The sequence below is a fragment of the Haliotis rubra genome, unplaced genomic scaffold, assembly GCF_003918875.1.
Source record: "Haliotis rubra isolate DU_JTF1 unplaced genomic scaffold, ASM391887v1 Scf1405, whole genome shotgun sequence".
In the NCBI taxonomy this organism is placed as follows: domain Eukaryota; kingdom Metazoa; phylum Mollusca; class Gastropoda; order Lepetellida; family Haliotidae; genus Haliotis; species Haliotis rubra.
The window spans coordinates 157,473-173,768 of record NW_025765343.1 but is presented as its reverse complement, the minus strand read 5'-3'; the positions used below and the strand labels follow the sequence as shown (position 1 = coordinate 173,768).

Here is a 16,296-nt window from a genome sequence, read left to right as displayed (position 1 = left end):
CACAGTATCTCAGATTTGGGTCAATGTCCGAGGTTGTGCCACGAGGTGAAGGTATCAGGTTGGAATATGGAGAGAAAGGTTGATGGGAAAATTTAAATGGAAATGGGACGTTTTGAATTGATAATTCCGACAAACGGAAATATGCTGGATGGTATCTTAGCGATTTTTGTTGCTTAACACTGCACTTAGCAATAGTCTGGCGCTATATGAGGGCAGTCTGTAAATAATCAAGTCTGGACCAGTCAATCCAGTGATCAACAGCATGAGCATCGATGTACGCAACTGGAAACATTGATCAAGGATATTGATAGTAACTGGTCGGGGAATGTGTATGTTGTTGTCGACACAATTTGTAAACGTCCAGAAAGTAAATACATGTAAGTGATATTTTCCAAATTTGACGGAATACATTTCCGTCAGCTTGTGCAAAGGGAAGATACTTACCATATCGTCAGCTCAAAAAAATCAATGAGAGCTGTAGCCGGTTAAACTCAAAGTCAAATTAGTACACATACCCCACCACCATTTAAGGGTGTGATAATCTAGTTGTTGTACTGTCGTTCGTTGGCAGGTGTTTTTAATTTACTTTTAATTATTATAAATCTATAACTTGATTTAGTCACGATATGGCTGAAATATTGCCGATGTAACTTAAAATCTTAACTCACTCACTCACTCATCATTTAGGGACAGCCTCAGTGGCTGAGTGGGTTATATATCTGAATTTGTGTGCTGGTGATTTGATGCCACTCTGGGATGGCATCCGGATTCCGAATCCCGGATGTGACTTGACCCAAACGTACCTTCTAAGGCGCTGTGTGATCACAAATGCGTTATCTCCACTTGAAACCAGGTTACCCACTTTTGTTTAAAAAGACTATAGATGGAGGAACAATATGGTATGCGGACGAACCACTTCTTTATCGCAATAAAGAAGAACCTATACACCGAAACGGCGCTTCTACTGCACTAAACATCTTGTTCGGCCATACATAATATATTTCTTTACTGCTCCAACTTCTAAATGCCTCTCAAATAGGTGACTTCGGATTATATGCAGAATAACCGCCAAGGAACTCGACTCATGATGAGACAGACTGTCGGCGGTTAACCGCATTTGGTTAAAAACTGGATATTTTACAGGCGCTTAGATTAATTTCTCACCATTACATGGGGCGATGCAACAAATGTGACTGGCTTAGAGTGACCTACCTTCCTCAACAAACGTAAACAAATGACGAAATTGACAGAAAGTGTCGAAAATCGGGTATGGCAATGGGACCGTTTTATGTTGTGTCAATACATTTCCAAGCAGATTCGTATTGCAGTTTAGTTGAAGAGATGTTGTGTCCGTCGTTTTGGCCTAAAGCCAGTAAATCATTCACTGGTAGTGTTGCACAACCGTTCGTAAATAATTTGCTGATAAACATATAAGCAGCTGATATTATAGTGATAAGGACCATTTTCTGATGACAAGTTCATTCTACCAGTATACCCAACGTCAATACAAGACAATTTACACGAGTATTATTATTAACGTGTGTATAGCCAGAAGATAGTTATTTTAATCATGAGTGAAAACAGCCCAGTATCTCAATCGTCCAACTCCAATGCGGACAAAAAGAACGGTTGGGTTGGACCGCCGACCAAGGAATGGCTTGAAAACAGGTTGTCTAAGAGGCTATGTTACCTGCTCCGATATGGTGCTCTCAAAGAAGGACTTCATGCTGATGATCAAGGTAAGTTGAAAACGAATATGTGTAAACCCATTATATAAATATATTCTCCTGTTTCGGGCACTTAAAAACACCCGTTGTTGTCTCGATTGTTGCATGAACAATTGTAAAACATGACAGTAACTTATAGAAATATATATAAACATTTGTACAATGTCAATGTGAAGAAACCAGAGACCATATAATATTATACTATATGGTCTCTGACGAAACTAGTTAATGCCCGATTGAGCACAGCCGTCGAAAAACATTTGATGTCCGATTGTTATATACATATATATTATTATATCCTCAAGTTATGGATACGCTTAAGAAACAATTGTCCTGATCTCTACTCTCATGAAAAACAGTAAAACATCTTACTAACAACCTTAGCATAAGCCACAATCCGAGTATTGATAATGTTTATTTGGCGTAACAATCCTGAAAACATATTCAGATGATACTTATTTAACATCTAATGCTGACCTGACACCTTGTTGAAAATCATCACATAATGAGAAGCACTTTTCCACAAAACATATTGCATTACCAAAGACCTGCAGAGTGTGTCATTGAATGAGTTGAGATTTACTTCTACAATATCACAGCCAGCTTCAAGAAATATAGATTTCACTTAATACACATGTCAGCAGTCAAACCCTGCCTTTTGTGTTTTGAGCAAACACCTTAACCGCTTGGCTACCCTGCTTTCAAAACCTACAGAAACTTCATTGTAGGTAAGGGCCGGTTGGTTAGCCTAGTAACCCATGCTTGTCGTAAGAGGCGACTAACGGGATCAGGTGGTCTGACTCACTGACTTGGTTCACACACGTCATCGGTCCCCAATTTGTGTAGATCCATGCTCATACTGTTGATCACTGGATTGTCTGGTCAAGACTTGATTATTTACAGACTGCCCTCATATAGCTAGACTATTGCTAAGTGCAGTGTTAAGCAACAAAAAAACCCAATGTGTCCATCACTGAATTGTCTGGTCCAGACTTGATAATTTTTCAGACCATTGCTGTGTTGCTTGAATTCTGCTTAGTGTGTCTTTAAACAACAAAAAGCAAACCTAGAAAGTGACAAAATGGATACCGATCCATGTTATTGCATTTACAAATTACATACAGATGTTCATAATATCAATCACTGGATTGTGTGGTCATCGTGTGATGGAATATTTCTTTGAGCGGTGCTAAACAACAAAGGAAAATAGTACATCTTATGGTGTACTCCTTGCAGGGTATGTCAACATTGAGGAACTGTGTACAGCGAACCTCCTAAGGGAACACAGCCAAGAGGAGGTGTTTGAGGAAATCAAATCTTCAACATCAGGGAGGAAAACAAAACGCTTCCAGTGGAAGGAAGAACATGGAAAGATCTATGTGAGAGCACAGTACGCTCGACGATTAGAGAAGGTAGATCATGATTCTGACTCTCAAATTACATTGTCAAATTACGGATAACTGGTGTACAATATCTTCATAAAATATTCTACATAATTTTCTACAAAAAAGAAAAACTGTTAACAATGTCTTGTAGACAATAACGTTTGCAACTTTGGTGATGATGTCAATGAGAATATCTGTCACGCCTTTTTTGAATGTAATGAAACTAATTTCTTTGGAGTGAGTGAGTGAGTTTAGTTTTCCGCCGCTTTAGCAATATTCCAGCAATATCATGGCAGGGGACACCAGAAATGGGCCTCTTACAATATACCCTTGTGGGGAATCGAACCCGGATCTTTGGCATGATGAGCAAACCACTAGGCTACCCAACCGCCCCTAATTTCTTTGAAATGATCTTGAACTTAATAACCTAATAACTATCATATTTGAGTACACCGTTTGTTTTTCGTTGATTATTTGGTGTTGTTAAGGGGAGCATGATGAAGAGGGGTGGGGATGAGGACAATTGTCAAGGAGGTGGTTGCACCAGCATATAGAAGTGAGCGAGTGAGTGAGTATGGTTTTACGCTGCTTTTAGCAATGCTCCAGCAGAAAAAGGCTTCACACATTATACCCATGTGGGGAATCGAACCCGGGTCTTCGGCATGACGAGTTAACTCTTTACCCTGAGATGCCAACCTAAAAGTGTTGCAAATAGTAGTTTCAAGGATCAAAATTAGAAGTTTAACTATAAAATTAGTAGTCTACTAAATATTTAAAATCATGATGGATTCTGAGAAAGATCATATGGAGACCAGTAATGGGCTTCATACATTGTACCCATGTGGGGAATTGAACCCGGGTCAAGCAAATGCCTTATATACCAGGTTATCCCACTGCCCCAGCATCTATGAGAACTGGAGTAACTGGTAATGCAGATATGCTGACCAATGGATAGAGCATAAAACTTCACATTATTGGGTTCACCATACAATCCTTGATACTCAGTACACTTCATTATATGTTAGATAGTTAGGGTCATTTTTAAGTCACACTTGTCAGTAGGGTGATAATAATCCATTTTCTTCTCCAGAGTCCTTACCATGAAGACTGCAAGGTGCCAACCCTGTTTGAGACCTGCATACAAAGTGTCCTCACAAACATAGAAGATTACGATCTGGATGATTTCCCCGATGAATTTGTCATAAGGTGAGAACTTCAGAGTAAATAGTTATGCAATTTCCAAACTTCTCAAACTGAATTCATAACTTTTTAACGCTGTAGTTTCGTGGATAGTGTCTATCCAATGCATAGAATGGTGGGGTTCAATTCCCAGTTGTGTCTTACTTAACTACATTAAAAGGTGGTATTTGTTTTATTCCAGCCTAGCACTTGAGATTAAGGGGATTAAACAAGCCCTTGTAAGCTTGGATGCAGCATGCAGTGTATCATTTAGGTATTTGTGGTAAAACTGCATGGTAGGTCATGAGATAGGCATCAGAAAACAGATGTGTCACATTCTTTTCGATTGCTGTAGTCAATGATAAAGGAGACTGTAACAAATATACTGAACAAAATAATTTGTGGTCCTGAATATTTAGTTGATATTTTTATGTAATTGTGTGCTCAAGTTTTCACTACAAAAACTATCTCCCAAAATGCTGATCACTAACCTTTTTTTGCTCAGTGTATGTAGAATTTCTTGTTCAGGTGGAGCCCTGTTTGAACAAGTAAAAGTCATCGAGCGATGTCAAACAGACATTTTTTCTAAACCTGTTCAAAGGCTGACATCCAGCCCAGATTGAGAACAAATGTAATTTTTTTCAGATTTGTCCAGGTCTTTTGAGATTTGATTATTGATATAAAAATGCTTGTTTTTTCCAGCACAATGATCCATCGTCTGAAGCGTCAGAAGAAGCTGAACAACAAAGCCCTACAGATCCTTCTGGTGCCGACCTTGGAGCACCTGGACCTAGAGGGTCTCTACCTCACTAACAACATTCTCAAGATGGTGTGGATAAAATGTCCCAACATTAAAACCCTCAGTCTCAAGAACTGTGGATATATCATGACGGATAACCTCATGTCTCAGCTAGTCAAGGTACATAAAGTATAGTCTCATGTCTCAGCTAGTCAACGACAATAAAGTATAGTCTCATGTCTCAGCTAGTCAAGGTACAAAAAGTATAGTCTCATGTCTCAGCTAGTCAAAGTACATAAAGTATAGTCTCATGTCTCAGCTCGTCAAGGTACAAAAAGTATAGTCTCATGTCTCAGCTAGTCAAGGTACATAAAGTATAGTCTCATGTCTCAGCTAGTCAAGGTACAAAAAGTATAGTCTCATGTCTCAGCTAGACAAAGTACACAGAGTATAGTCTCATGTCTCAGCTAGTCAAAGTACATGTAGTATAGTCTCATGTCTCAGCTAGTCAAGGTACATAAAGTATAGTCTCATGTCTCAGCTAGTCAAGGTACATGTAGTATAGTCTCATGTCTCAGCTAGTCAAGGTACATGTAGTATAGTCTCATGTCTCAGCTAGTCAAGGTACATGTAGTATAGTCTCATGTCTCAGCTAGTCAAGGTACATGTAGTATAGTCTCATGTCTCAGCTAGTCAAGGTACATGTAGTATAGTCTCATGTCTCAGCTAGTCAAGGTACATGTAGTATTGTCTCATGTCTCAGCTAGGTACATGATAGATAAGTTTAACTAGTTAATGTAAATGACACAAGGTGTAGTTAAGATTCATACCAGTCCATGTAAAAAGGAACAAAAGAGTCTATGGTTGACAAGATCAGGCTAACTTGGTTGATGCCTGTCACTAACAGATCAATGCTCATGCTGTCAGTCACTGGATTGTCAGGTCCAAACTCATCAAAGCTGGAAAACTGCCTTGTTTGTCTTTAAACAACAAACGAATAAACGAGCTTTCTTGTTCACAAATATCAACTGGCACCACATTAAACACCCCCTGACCAAATTCTAAACCAATCTGTGAGTGGACTTTAGACACACTGTATTCCAATACTGAATAGGGCGTTGGGGTAGCCTAGTGGTTAAAGCGTTGGCTCGTTACACCGAAGACCCGGGTTCGAATCCCCACATGGGTACAATGTGTGAAGCCCATTTCTGGTGTCCCCCGCCGTGATATTGCTGGAATATTGCTAAAAGCGGCGTAAAACCAAACTCAGTCAGTCAGTCAATACTGAATATTTACAGGACAGTCCGTCTCTCTATTTGTCTGTTTTGCAGAAAACAGAAGTGTAGAAATTGTATACAATTGAGTTTAAACTATTATAAAAAAATATTCTAGATTCATCAATGAGAAGACATTTGTTGTACTCTTCCATACAATTGCAGAAAACCAATTAATCGTCATTAATAGGACATGTAAAAGATCCAGGTTAAAATTGGTCTTCAGAAACCCGTGCTTGTAAGAGGTGACTTGGTTGGCACGTCATTGTATCCCAATTGCCTAGATCGATGCTCATGACGTTAAGCACTGGATTGGCTGGTCAAGTCTCTTTCACTTACATATAGATGGAATATTGCAGAGTGCGACATTACACCCTACCCTACCCTACCCTACCCTACCCTGCCCTACCCTACCCTACCCCACACCACAGACCACACCACACACCACACCACACTGTTTTATATAGTTCTAATAAGCATATGCCTTTGTCCAATTTCAAGTTCCATCTGGGGAGATTATTATAGTGAGTCAAGTAGTTTATATTAAGAACCTCATGTACTAATCTGTTTTTCCAATCTGTTTCAGAAACTGCCAAACCTGACGTCACTGAATTTGGCCCAGTGTCAGCATTTAACAGACATTACACTCAGATCAATCAAAAAACACTTAAAGAACTTACGAAATATTAACATATCTATGGTGAGAAACTTCACAGAGGCATGTGTGTTAGACTTTATAATAAACCTTCCCAACCTAGAGCAGGTGGACATGTACGACGTCAGGGTATCATCGGAGGGACGCCAAACTCTGGCCGAGATTGGCAAAGACAGAACGTTGAAAATTGTTCTATGAGAATTCCACAGTAAAGAGGCAGCGAGGGGAAAATCCTTCAAAGATGTTGCCACATTTTGGACAAGTTTGGTACTGAACTCAAGTTTCAAGGACTGGTCATTTATTAATTGGGGGCTGGTCAGCAAATAAGTTTGGTATGAGGACTGCATCATATTTTTCTGAGCACCACATTTATGTAACCATTTTATATGATCCTACTGAGACATGGAACATTTATTCCTGAGTCCCTCCCTAAAATATATGACCAGTCCCAAAATATTGCTTGAGTTGGTAATTTTTTAATTTGAAAAAATAGAACTTACTTTTATCACCCAGATGTATAATTCAGGGGTGGAAATAACTTTAATATTGCTATTGTACTCCGGTACAGTGGTACATGTAAAATCACTTGCCCTGATAATTTTTCCACTATACTGGCTGATTTTCTTGTTGATTTTTTAAATAAACAACATAATTAACATTGGAAAGTCAACTTGACAGACATTGACACAGTACAGCGTGACATACAAAAACACTGGACTGGGCGTCGGGCAATGGGTTATTTTCACCCTTGTATTTGTTTGATACACTTGTTTAATGTCTTTGTGTATTTTTAACTGAACAAACAATCCAGGCATCTTTGTAGATTAAACTGTCAGTGGTAATCATGATTCGCATTGAGTGAGTGAGTGAGGTTCTATGCTGCTTTTAGTGATATTTCAGTAAAGTCACGACAGAGGAAGCCAGAAAAAGGGTTTCACACATTGTACTTAAGTGGGGAATCGAACCCAGACTTCGGTGAAACAAACACTTAAACCACTACGCCACCCAACCTCCCTTAAGACACTGACATAATTTAAGGCAGAGTGTTTGGTAGTTAGGGAAGTAAGGCTGGAAGTAAAATTATTTATGTACCGGTATTAGGGCTTATATTCATGGGTTTCCTTTCACATTGCTCAAGTCCACACATTTATGGAGCTCGATGATCTTATCATCTCTTTGAGTGCAAACGATGAAGGTGAGTGAGTGAGTTTACTTTTACGCTGCTTTTAGCAATATTGAATGATGAATGAATGATAATTGATTTGTATAGCGCCTGGTTTCCAGATTGGACATGACTGCTAAACGGCTCTTGTTGAAGTGAGCGGAAAAAAGATATGTCCAGCAGTATCACGGCTGGGGACACCAGATATGGGCTTCGTGAATTGTATCCATGTAGGGCATTGAAACTGGGTCTTCTGCATCACTGATGATGATGATGATGATGATGATGATGAACAACTCCTTTTTTATCAGGGATATATATAAATAAAAAGATATTCTATTTAAATGTCTTTGAGTCAGTATTTATTAAAACAGATGATTATTTACAGGTAAATGTGCATAATATACATGAGAGGTCACAACAGCTTGAGATGTCCAGTCACTCTGTCCACAAGTTCAGCAGGACCTGAAACAAATCATGTAAACATATCATGTAAACATTTGAATACACAATGCCATCAGAATGTGGTCAAATGTAACACATGTTATGTTTGAGACTACACTTTCTCAGTAAACAGAGGCCCAGATAAGCTGCGTATCTGGGTAAAATATGCATAGAAACTTTCCAATTACGCATTGAAAAATAATTGTTGCGTACCAATTACGCATTTAAACTGTTAGATACGTAAAGAGTTTAAAACAAATGCGTATGGAATATACATATAAAAATCGCTTGCGTAATGAAAAAGACATCAATTGCTATCAAGTTGTACTGTTAGTATAGGACAAGTGTGTACTGTCAGTATAGGATGAGTGATTTTTTATGAAATCATTTCCCTTATATTTAAGTTGGTTTTGATTAGGTATGACATAAGGCAGAACATACCTGCTTAGTAAACTTACTCAATGACACAATACTTAGGTGTGTAAAATGACTGAAATACGTACATATTTGAAAGCAGTGGGTAACGGTAAATGAAATACCCACTCAACATTCATAATACCCACTCCCAAAAAATACAGTGGGTACAGTACCCACATTAGCTAAATCTTATCTGGAGCTCTGAGTAAGTACAGATTCCAGTACTTTTGTTGGTTTGAGTCCCATCTGGGATTCGAACCCACACCCTAAGAGTTAGACACCTAATCGCCAGCAGACAAAGTCAGCCACTCATCCACTGCGGCTTACACTGAAATGGAAGTCAGACAACTGGTAGTCCAGACCACAGACTTTGTGTACCTCTCACTTTCGCTTGGTCAGATACCATAGGAAGGAAACTCGTTTGGTATAATTGGTATGTAATGAGACCTCGTGTAGTATTCTCTATGTGTCGCCCATGTGTAAGCTACATTTCCCATGTCTAAGCTATTTACAGACCGCCACCATATAGCTTGAATATTGCTGAGTGTGGCTTTAAACAACATCTGACTGACTGAGTTTAGTTTTACGCCGCTTTTAGCAATATTCCAGCAATATCACGGCGGGGGACTCCAGAAATGGGCTTCACACATTGTGCCCATGTGGGGAATCGAATCTGTGTCTTCGGCGTGACGAGCCAACGCTTTAACCACTAGGCTACCCCACTGCCCCTTTAAGCAACAAAGAAAAAAGGGTTCAAAGGTTTCTGAAACACAAGCAAGCAACTGACCTGGTCCAACTCCCAGCACTGTCCTTGACCCTGGAGCTATCTGTGTGCGCCCTACGTCCTGGATAACACTTGTTGTCAGACCAGCTGACTGAGCTGCCTTCGCCAGTGCTAACCTAAACATCACAATAATCATAAATGGCAAAAACTGATCAAATTGAAAGCAAAAGTAAATGATGCACATACACACTCAATGTAGATCTAAGATTCCTGTGACCGCCTCCGTGGTGTAGTGATTAGAGCGTCCGCCCGGAGAGCGGAAGGTCGCGGGTTCGATCCCTGACCGCGTCATACCAAAAGACGTTAAAATATGGTACTTGTTGGTCCCTGCCTGGCGCTCGGCATTAATGGGTACAACTAGGACTGGTCGGCTCGGAGTCAGTGTGTCAGTGTCTGAGTGGGGTATTCATGCTTCACTGTGGCATGGTATCTCAGTGGGCTAGCACTATAAAACCAGCTTAAATCTGGGCTAGTACAAGCAGCCGCACAAACACATACTCACGCATGTACGTCGTCATATGAGCAAAATATTCTCAAGCACGACGTTAAACCCAATTTCACCTCACCTAAGATTCCTGTATATTTAACCTTGATCATTACCTTACAGAGTATGTATCCAGTTTGTAGTAGAATTATGTATTCTGCTTGTCATGTCATTTTCATCAACACCTCAATCAAGATGGTCTAAAAATAATCTTGTCTTGGACGGAAAAATCTGTAGTGGATAGCATTGATATTCAGTAGCCAAATTTCAAGTTATCTGGTTATAACAGTACATACACAGGTCTTACTGTGAGTGAGGGAGGGAGTGAGTTGGGTTTTAAGCCACTTTTAGCAATATCATTAGCGGGGACTCCAGATTGAGTGAGTGAGATTAGTTTTACGCTGCACTCAGCAATATACCAGCTATATGGCACTGTTCTGTAAACAATTGAGCTTGGACCAGACAATCCAGTGATCAACAACATGAGCATCGGTCTGCTAATTGGGAACCGATGACATGTGTCAACCAAGTCAGCTTAGCCCGACCATGCGATCCCATTAGTGGCCTCTCACGATTAAGCATGGGATGAAGATCAATTCTAACCAGATCTTCAAGGGGTAGGGAACACCAGAAATGGGCTTCACACATTGTACCAATGTGGGGATCAAACCGAGTCTTTGGCATGACAAGTGAACGCCACCACCCCAATCACCGCCCCAGGTCATACTGTGACCACCTCTTCTGTGACCATGGATACCCAGGACTTACAAGGATGTTTCATCATCTGTCTTGACCACTACTTTGGCTGACCACTTGACCGCCACTTGTACAGATGGTCCTGGTTATTGCGAATGCCTTCTCAGCCCCTGCTACAGCTGCATGAGCACACTGAATACAGAACACAGAACACAGGGAATTCAATAAAACACTGCCGGAGACATGTGGCATTCATCTTACAGTCTGTTTAATTTCATGAGATGATGAATTGCTCACTAACACAAAATCTATTAATTGCATAAACCCAAATTTTGCACAGTCACATGCAATCGACAGACCAACTCTGATGATTTTTCTCATAATTTTGGACACCCGAATAAAAAAGTTGTTAAACAAACGATCCTTAGTTAGTTGTAACTTTTCTCTATATTTTACGAGGGGGGCACTTGCTGATAGAACAGCCCGGTAATCAACAAGCATGTGTAGTAAAAATTTCACTTTCACATGTGCAACTCACACAGCTGATTTTGTGTTAGTGAGCAATTCATAGGTCTCAAATGAAATCAAACAGACTGTAGTTCCTATCATCATGTTGGATAATCAGAATGAAGAAGTGTCAGTTTTAAACATGAAAGAGATTAGATTGTGCACATTTACCAATAAATTGCAGTTCCAGTCAATTTCACCCTGATCATTTCATTCTAAAATGAACAGGCTAAACAAATCTTGATTGAATACATACACTTTTGCACACATGAGCACCAACTCAATGTTTGTTTCTTGTTGTTTTACACCGCAAATAAAAATATTCCAGTTCAGTGACAGTGGTCTAAATTTAATCAAGCCAGGAACTCACAGTCCAGTGATTGGCATCAAGCATCCATCAACGCAATTTGGATATGATGACTAAGTCAGCGAGTCTGACTACCCTACCCTTCTGATTTATTTAGACCAACAGAATTTTACTAGAATGACACTTAGACTAGTGACTAAACTTGCAGACTGGTATTATCATGGAAGCCTGGTCAGCTGTAATTTCTATGTTAAACCTTTTGCATTTTTTCAAAAGGTTCATTTTCACCTGAGCTGCTATCTTCCCTTTGCCCATCTTGAGGTCAGTGCGGACGACGATGACCATCTTGTATTCTCCTGAGTCTGATGCCAAGAGTGGGCGGGACAACTGCAACAGAAAACACCCCATGTTCAATGTTACATCTCGTTGGAAAAACCTTTAAAGGAGCAGGGATATATGGCTTCAGCATGGCAGTTTAATACTGCCTCCTAGTTCTCATTTGCTGTTGAGATACTATTTGCGGACACAACTGAATGTGCAATGAGACTGGGTTACTGTTGGTAAGGACAGTGGGCATGAAATTTGAGACAATGTTTACATGCATAAACAATACCAAAGGGCATGTGGTAATTAATGTCTGCAACCTTATTTCATTGTAGAGAGATCTCATAACGTTATAAAGACAGACCAGATTGACTATTATTATTATTATAAAATATAACATAAATGGCCAGTATTTTTTTTTTCCAAAAACAAAACACGTCCAATCAGTCTGACAACAGAAAAACCATGATCTATGAAACTGATGAAATTGTTTCAAAAAGAATCAAATGAGTAAGCGAAGTATTATCTGTAAAAGGAGACAGTATGATCTTATCATATGGTGTCTGCTTTAACAATGCCGTATGTGAGATGAGACTAAAATCACATTGGGGACATTGACCATAAACCATTTATTATGTCACAATCTGAATAATTTGAGGATGAAATGACAACATTCATTTTCTTGACAGAAGAGGAGAGGTTTGTCAAATTGTATCAAGTGTATGGAACTCACATCATCTGTAGCATTTGCCGTCATCTTGCCTATTCGCCTGGTAAACCTTGCCTTGAACATCCATCCAACTGCAATGCCAATTCCAAGCCCCAACACGAATGTTGCTGTTTGTTTCTGATCAACTGACAACATCTTCTTTCTTCAAACTCCAATCAATCAGACCAGCTTTGAAGAGTTGGGGTGTATCATGAAATTCTGTTCTGAATAAAGTTGGTTCAAACATCCACAGATTTCACAAAGAACTACAGTCAGATCCAGCTACTAACTTACTCAAAAGCATGTCCGTACATATAAATTATTATTATTATTTGACTTGTTTATTAGCTTGTTACACGGTGCGCTAACCAACTCCAACAACAAACTCTTTCACGCGTGGAATACTGGGCTAAAGCCGGCGGATGTTGATCGCGAGCACTTCCTTTTCCTTCTCACACTGAAAATGGTTGCAAAAGTGTGCATTTTCATTGGTTGATTTTTACCGCACAACCAATCAACGATCTAGATTACCACACTGAAAACATAGAATATTGGATGTATTATTAGACGCGAGTTCAGGTACGATTTGCGGGAGAACGAAAGAAGGAAAGACGATGAACTTATACGACCATATCAAACAACTGCATCAAGCAGAGCTTTATGGCGATCTAAAACATTTGGTAATGATGTATTCAAATATCCACGCACACCAAATTAATTTGTAGTGGCAACATTTTCGGTTAAACTGTTTTCCTCACAAAGGTTTCTGTCATGAATAGCATTTTCATAAATTTTGGTCTAGACTTATTTTGGATTTTGGATTTCGTTGGGGTAACTTTTCTTTTTTCACTCTTTGATAACAGTAAGTGTTTTACAGGATCAAACACGTGCAATATTCTAGAGATTACATGTAGTATACGCCAGTGAAGGATTTCTTTATGTGTGTATGGAGTCTAGAATGTGCAATAAGTTGGGGTTTTTTTCAATGGTTAATGAAAAACGAGATTTTTGTTGCATAAAACAATAACACGATGATATAATATTTGTTCATTCAATGAGTTTATTGTTTCTTATAATTGTTTCAGTCCTCCTTTGTGTTGTCTTTGTGTGACAACAGTGCAGAGGTGGAGGTGCTGTCACTACCACAGAAATACCAGTGTCTTGTACATTTTGGAGACGCCCTATACCACACAGAAGAGTTCAAGAAAGCCGAGGTAGGCAGGCTGCCTTATCTCTCACACATGGTCTCCACACATGTATCAAAAATGGGGACAATTTACAACACAGTCCCAACACAGTTAACCGTTAAATAATAGCACCCAGCTAAAAAGACAGCTGTTCAAAATAAACTCTACCCCAGTCTAGAGTCCTTCGGGACAATGAGTGAACCACAAACCAAGCAAAGTGTTGATTGTTTTAACCAATATGCTGTACAAGGGCATCCTGTCAAAGTCATTACAATTCACTGTACAGAGTTGCTTCCCCTGGGTATACCAGAAACCTGTGTAGATTTCAATCTCCGATTTGCCCATACAATGTTTTGAGGTTTCTCAGTAGGGGTGCATATTGAGGGGAAACAGCTATTGCGATGGCGATAGTCTATTGCGACCAACTATTGCAATAATCAGTAATAAGGAGTGTCCACTGTGTTATAAAATACAGTTAACCAGCTTCTGTGGTAGACAGTTTTATGGTGTTATTTGATTGTGATGACTTGGTAACCAGTGGTGTCCCAATGATCTGAAAAGCATTGTGATACTAATGTCATTGCATTGGTGTCTCTTCAGGATGTTTGGAGGCCAGTTTTGAATAACAAACATTAGTGGTGGTCCGATTACTTGAATTAATCGAAGATTGGTCGCAGTGGCCAAACGACCAAGCAATCGATCACATTTTCTCATAATCGAACACAAACGATTTTGGAACCGCTGTTATAGAGTTTGAAATACTTGATGATGGAACATGTCTAGGTCGTTGTCAGGGCCTGAAAACGTGTTTATTTCTAAGAAAACTCACTTCACTTTCTGAAAAGTCATGACTGAATATTTCTTGAAGAATCTGGGAAGTTAATGTTACACTGGAACTGAATCATTTTACACTGGATGTGAAATCTGCAAATGTAATTTGTGCAGTTTCTAAAAACAACAACAGAGAACCAAATGTTTTTTCTTTATACTTATCTGCAACTACAACCTGAATAGGAAAATCTAAAAAATGATGCTAACCAATTTTTTTTCGATGATTGGTCGTTGGTATTGAACCAATCATCAATTGTGAGATTTCAACCAATTCCCAACACTAACAAACATGAACATGACGTTAAACATATTACAGTAACATTGTAATGAATGTTTGTTTCAGAGTATATTCAGGAAATCATTGCTCCTGAAAAAAGCCATCAACAAATCAAAAGGCAAATGTTCAGGATCAACTGTGAGTTTCACATTGTTCAGACTAACTTAAGCTAGTCAATTGAGAATTTCAATGAAACACATCTTTGTGACTAGTTCATGGTGCTATATATATATATCTTTATCATATTTCATCACATTGAAATCAAGGTTTTCTGAATAATTATCATAAAATGAAATATATTTAAAATGTCTTTATATTCAGACACCTACTTGTGTAAATAGTGATTGCATACAGCAATAGCCCCAATATATTTCATTTCCACCAGCAATGAGACATGTTTGACATTAACAAAACTATTCTTTACGAGGGTGGTGATGATTTTCATCTCGTTCAGGCAAGAAGATTGATATGTAGACATACACTTGGAATGCTGTACTTTTCAGGATGTCATATCTGAAGTTGATGTCAAGTTTAAGCTGTATCAGTGTCTGTTTCAACAAAAACAAAACACAGAAGCTCTCAATGTGGTAAGTTGTTAACTGTTCTTCATATAGTACAAAGAACCCTTGAATGTCCGGGTGTAAATAAACCTTCAGTAACCCATGCTTGTCGTTAGAGGCGACTAATGGGATCAGTTGGTCAGGCTCGCTGGCTTGGTTGAGACATGTTATCGGTTCCCAACTGCGCAGGCCGATGCTCATGCTGTTGATCACTGGACTGTCTGGTCCAGACTCGATTATTTCCAGATCGCTGCCATTTTTCTGGAATATTGATGAGTGAAGTGTAAACCTAAACTCACTCACTCACTCACATACACTCCCCATCAAAAGTTTTGACTCACTAGTGTAAATATAGCCACTTACTTCAGTCAACTGATCCAAACTAGATTTTGCATAACATTCTATACAGTTTAAGGGTACTCTTTATACATGAACTGATGTAATGTAAAACAAATTCATAATGTTGAAAAGATGATTTTCATGAGTTCAAAAACTTCACACCAAAACCCAGTGGTTCACATGCACGATATTTGCACATGCATTTCAGCAATTTGATGCATAAGGTTTGCAGTTGGTTCCCCCCAAGTTTGTGGACAAATTCATTTTTGACGTAACCACATATATATAGATAACATATAGTGAGTATCT

The 16,296-nt window shown here is 39.1% G+C and overlaps 3 protein-coding genes across 3 annotated transcripts in view; 2 read left to right on the top strand and 1 right to left on the bottom strand.

Moving 5' to 3' along the window:
• Window positions 1–1,221: 1,221 nt before the first annotated feature.
• On the top strand, window positions 1,222–7,569 carry LOC124268943. The gene is made up of 5 exons (XM_046703967.1): window positions 1,222–1,739; window positions 2,964–3,139; window positions 4,203–4,318; window positions 4,994–5,210; window positions 6,891–7,569. The coding sequence occupies exons 1-5, from the start codon at window positions 1,571–1,573 to the stop codon at window positions 7,155–7,157; spliced, it is 945 nt and encodes a 314-aa protein (XP_046559923.1). The 5' UTR covers window positions 1,222–1,570; the 3' UTR covers window positions 7,158–7,569.
• An 897-nt stretch (window positions 7,570–8,466) lies between these two features.
• Window positions 8,467–13,202, bottom strand: LOC124268942 (peptidyl-tRNA hydrolase 2, mitochondrial-like). The gene is given in 7 exon segments (XM_046703966.1): window positions 8,467–8,586; window positions 9,770–9,882; window positions 11,019–11,049; window positions 11,052–11,102; window positions 11,105–11,138; window positions 12,049–12,147; window positions 12,818–13,202. Coding segments are annotated over 7 exon segments (510 nt in total). The 5' UTR covers window positions 12,950–13,202; the 3' UTR covers window positions 8,467–8,536.
• Window positions 13,203–13,372: 170 nt separating this feature from the next.
• LOC124268940 (anaphase-promoting complex subunit 7-like) overlaps window positions 13,373–16,296 on the top strand; it is a 28,411-nt gene continuing 25,487 nt past the window's right edge. The window contains 4 exon segments of the mRNA XM_046703963.1: window positions 13,373–13,473; window positions 13,879–14,007; window positions 15,155–15,226; window positions 15,592–15,675. Of these exon segments, the coding sequence (XP_046559919.1) occupies window positions 13,408–13,473; window positions 13,879–14,007; window positions 15,155–15,226; window positions 15,592–15,675 (351 nt within the window). The 5' untranslated portion in view covers window positions 13,373–13,407.

Bases quoted from the DNA above. Each gene is read 5' to 3' on its own strand.
- LOC124268943 (XM_046703967.1), top strand. From the start codon at position 1,571: ATGAGTGAAAACAGCCCAGTATCTCAATCGTCCAACTCCAATGCGGAC. The intron at 1,740-2,963 runs GTAAGTTGAAAA...TACTCCTTGCAG, and splicing joins ACTTCATGCTGATGATCAAG to GGTATGTCAACATTGAGGAA. The intron at 3,140-4,202 runs GTAGATCATGAT...TTTCTTCTCCAG, and splicing joins ACGCTCGACGATTAGAGAAG to AGTCCTTACCATGAAGACTG.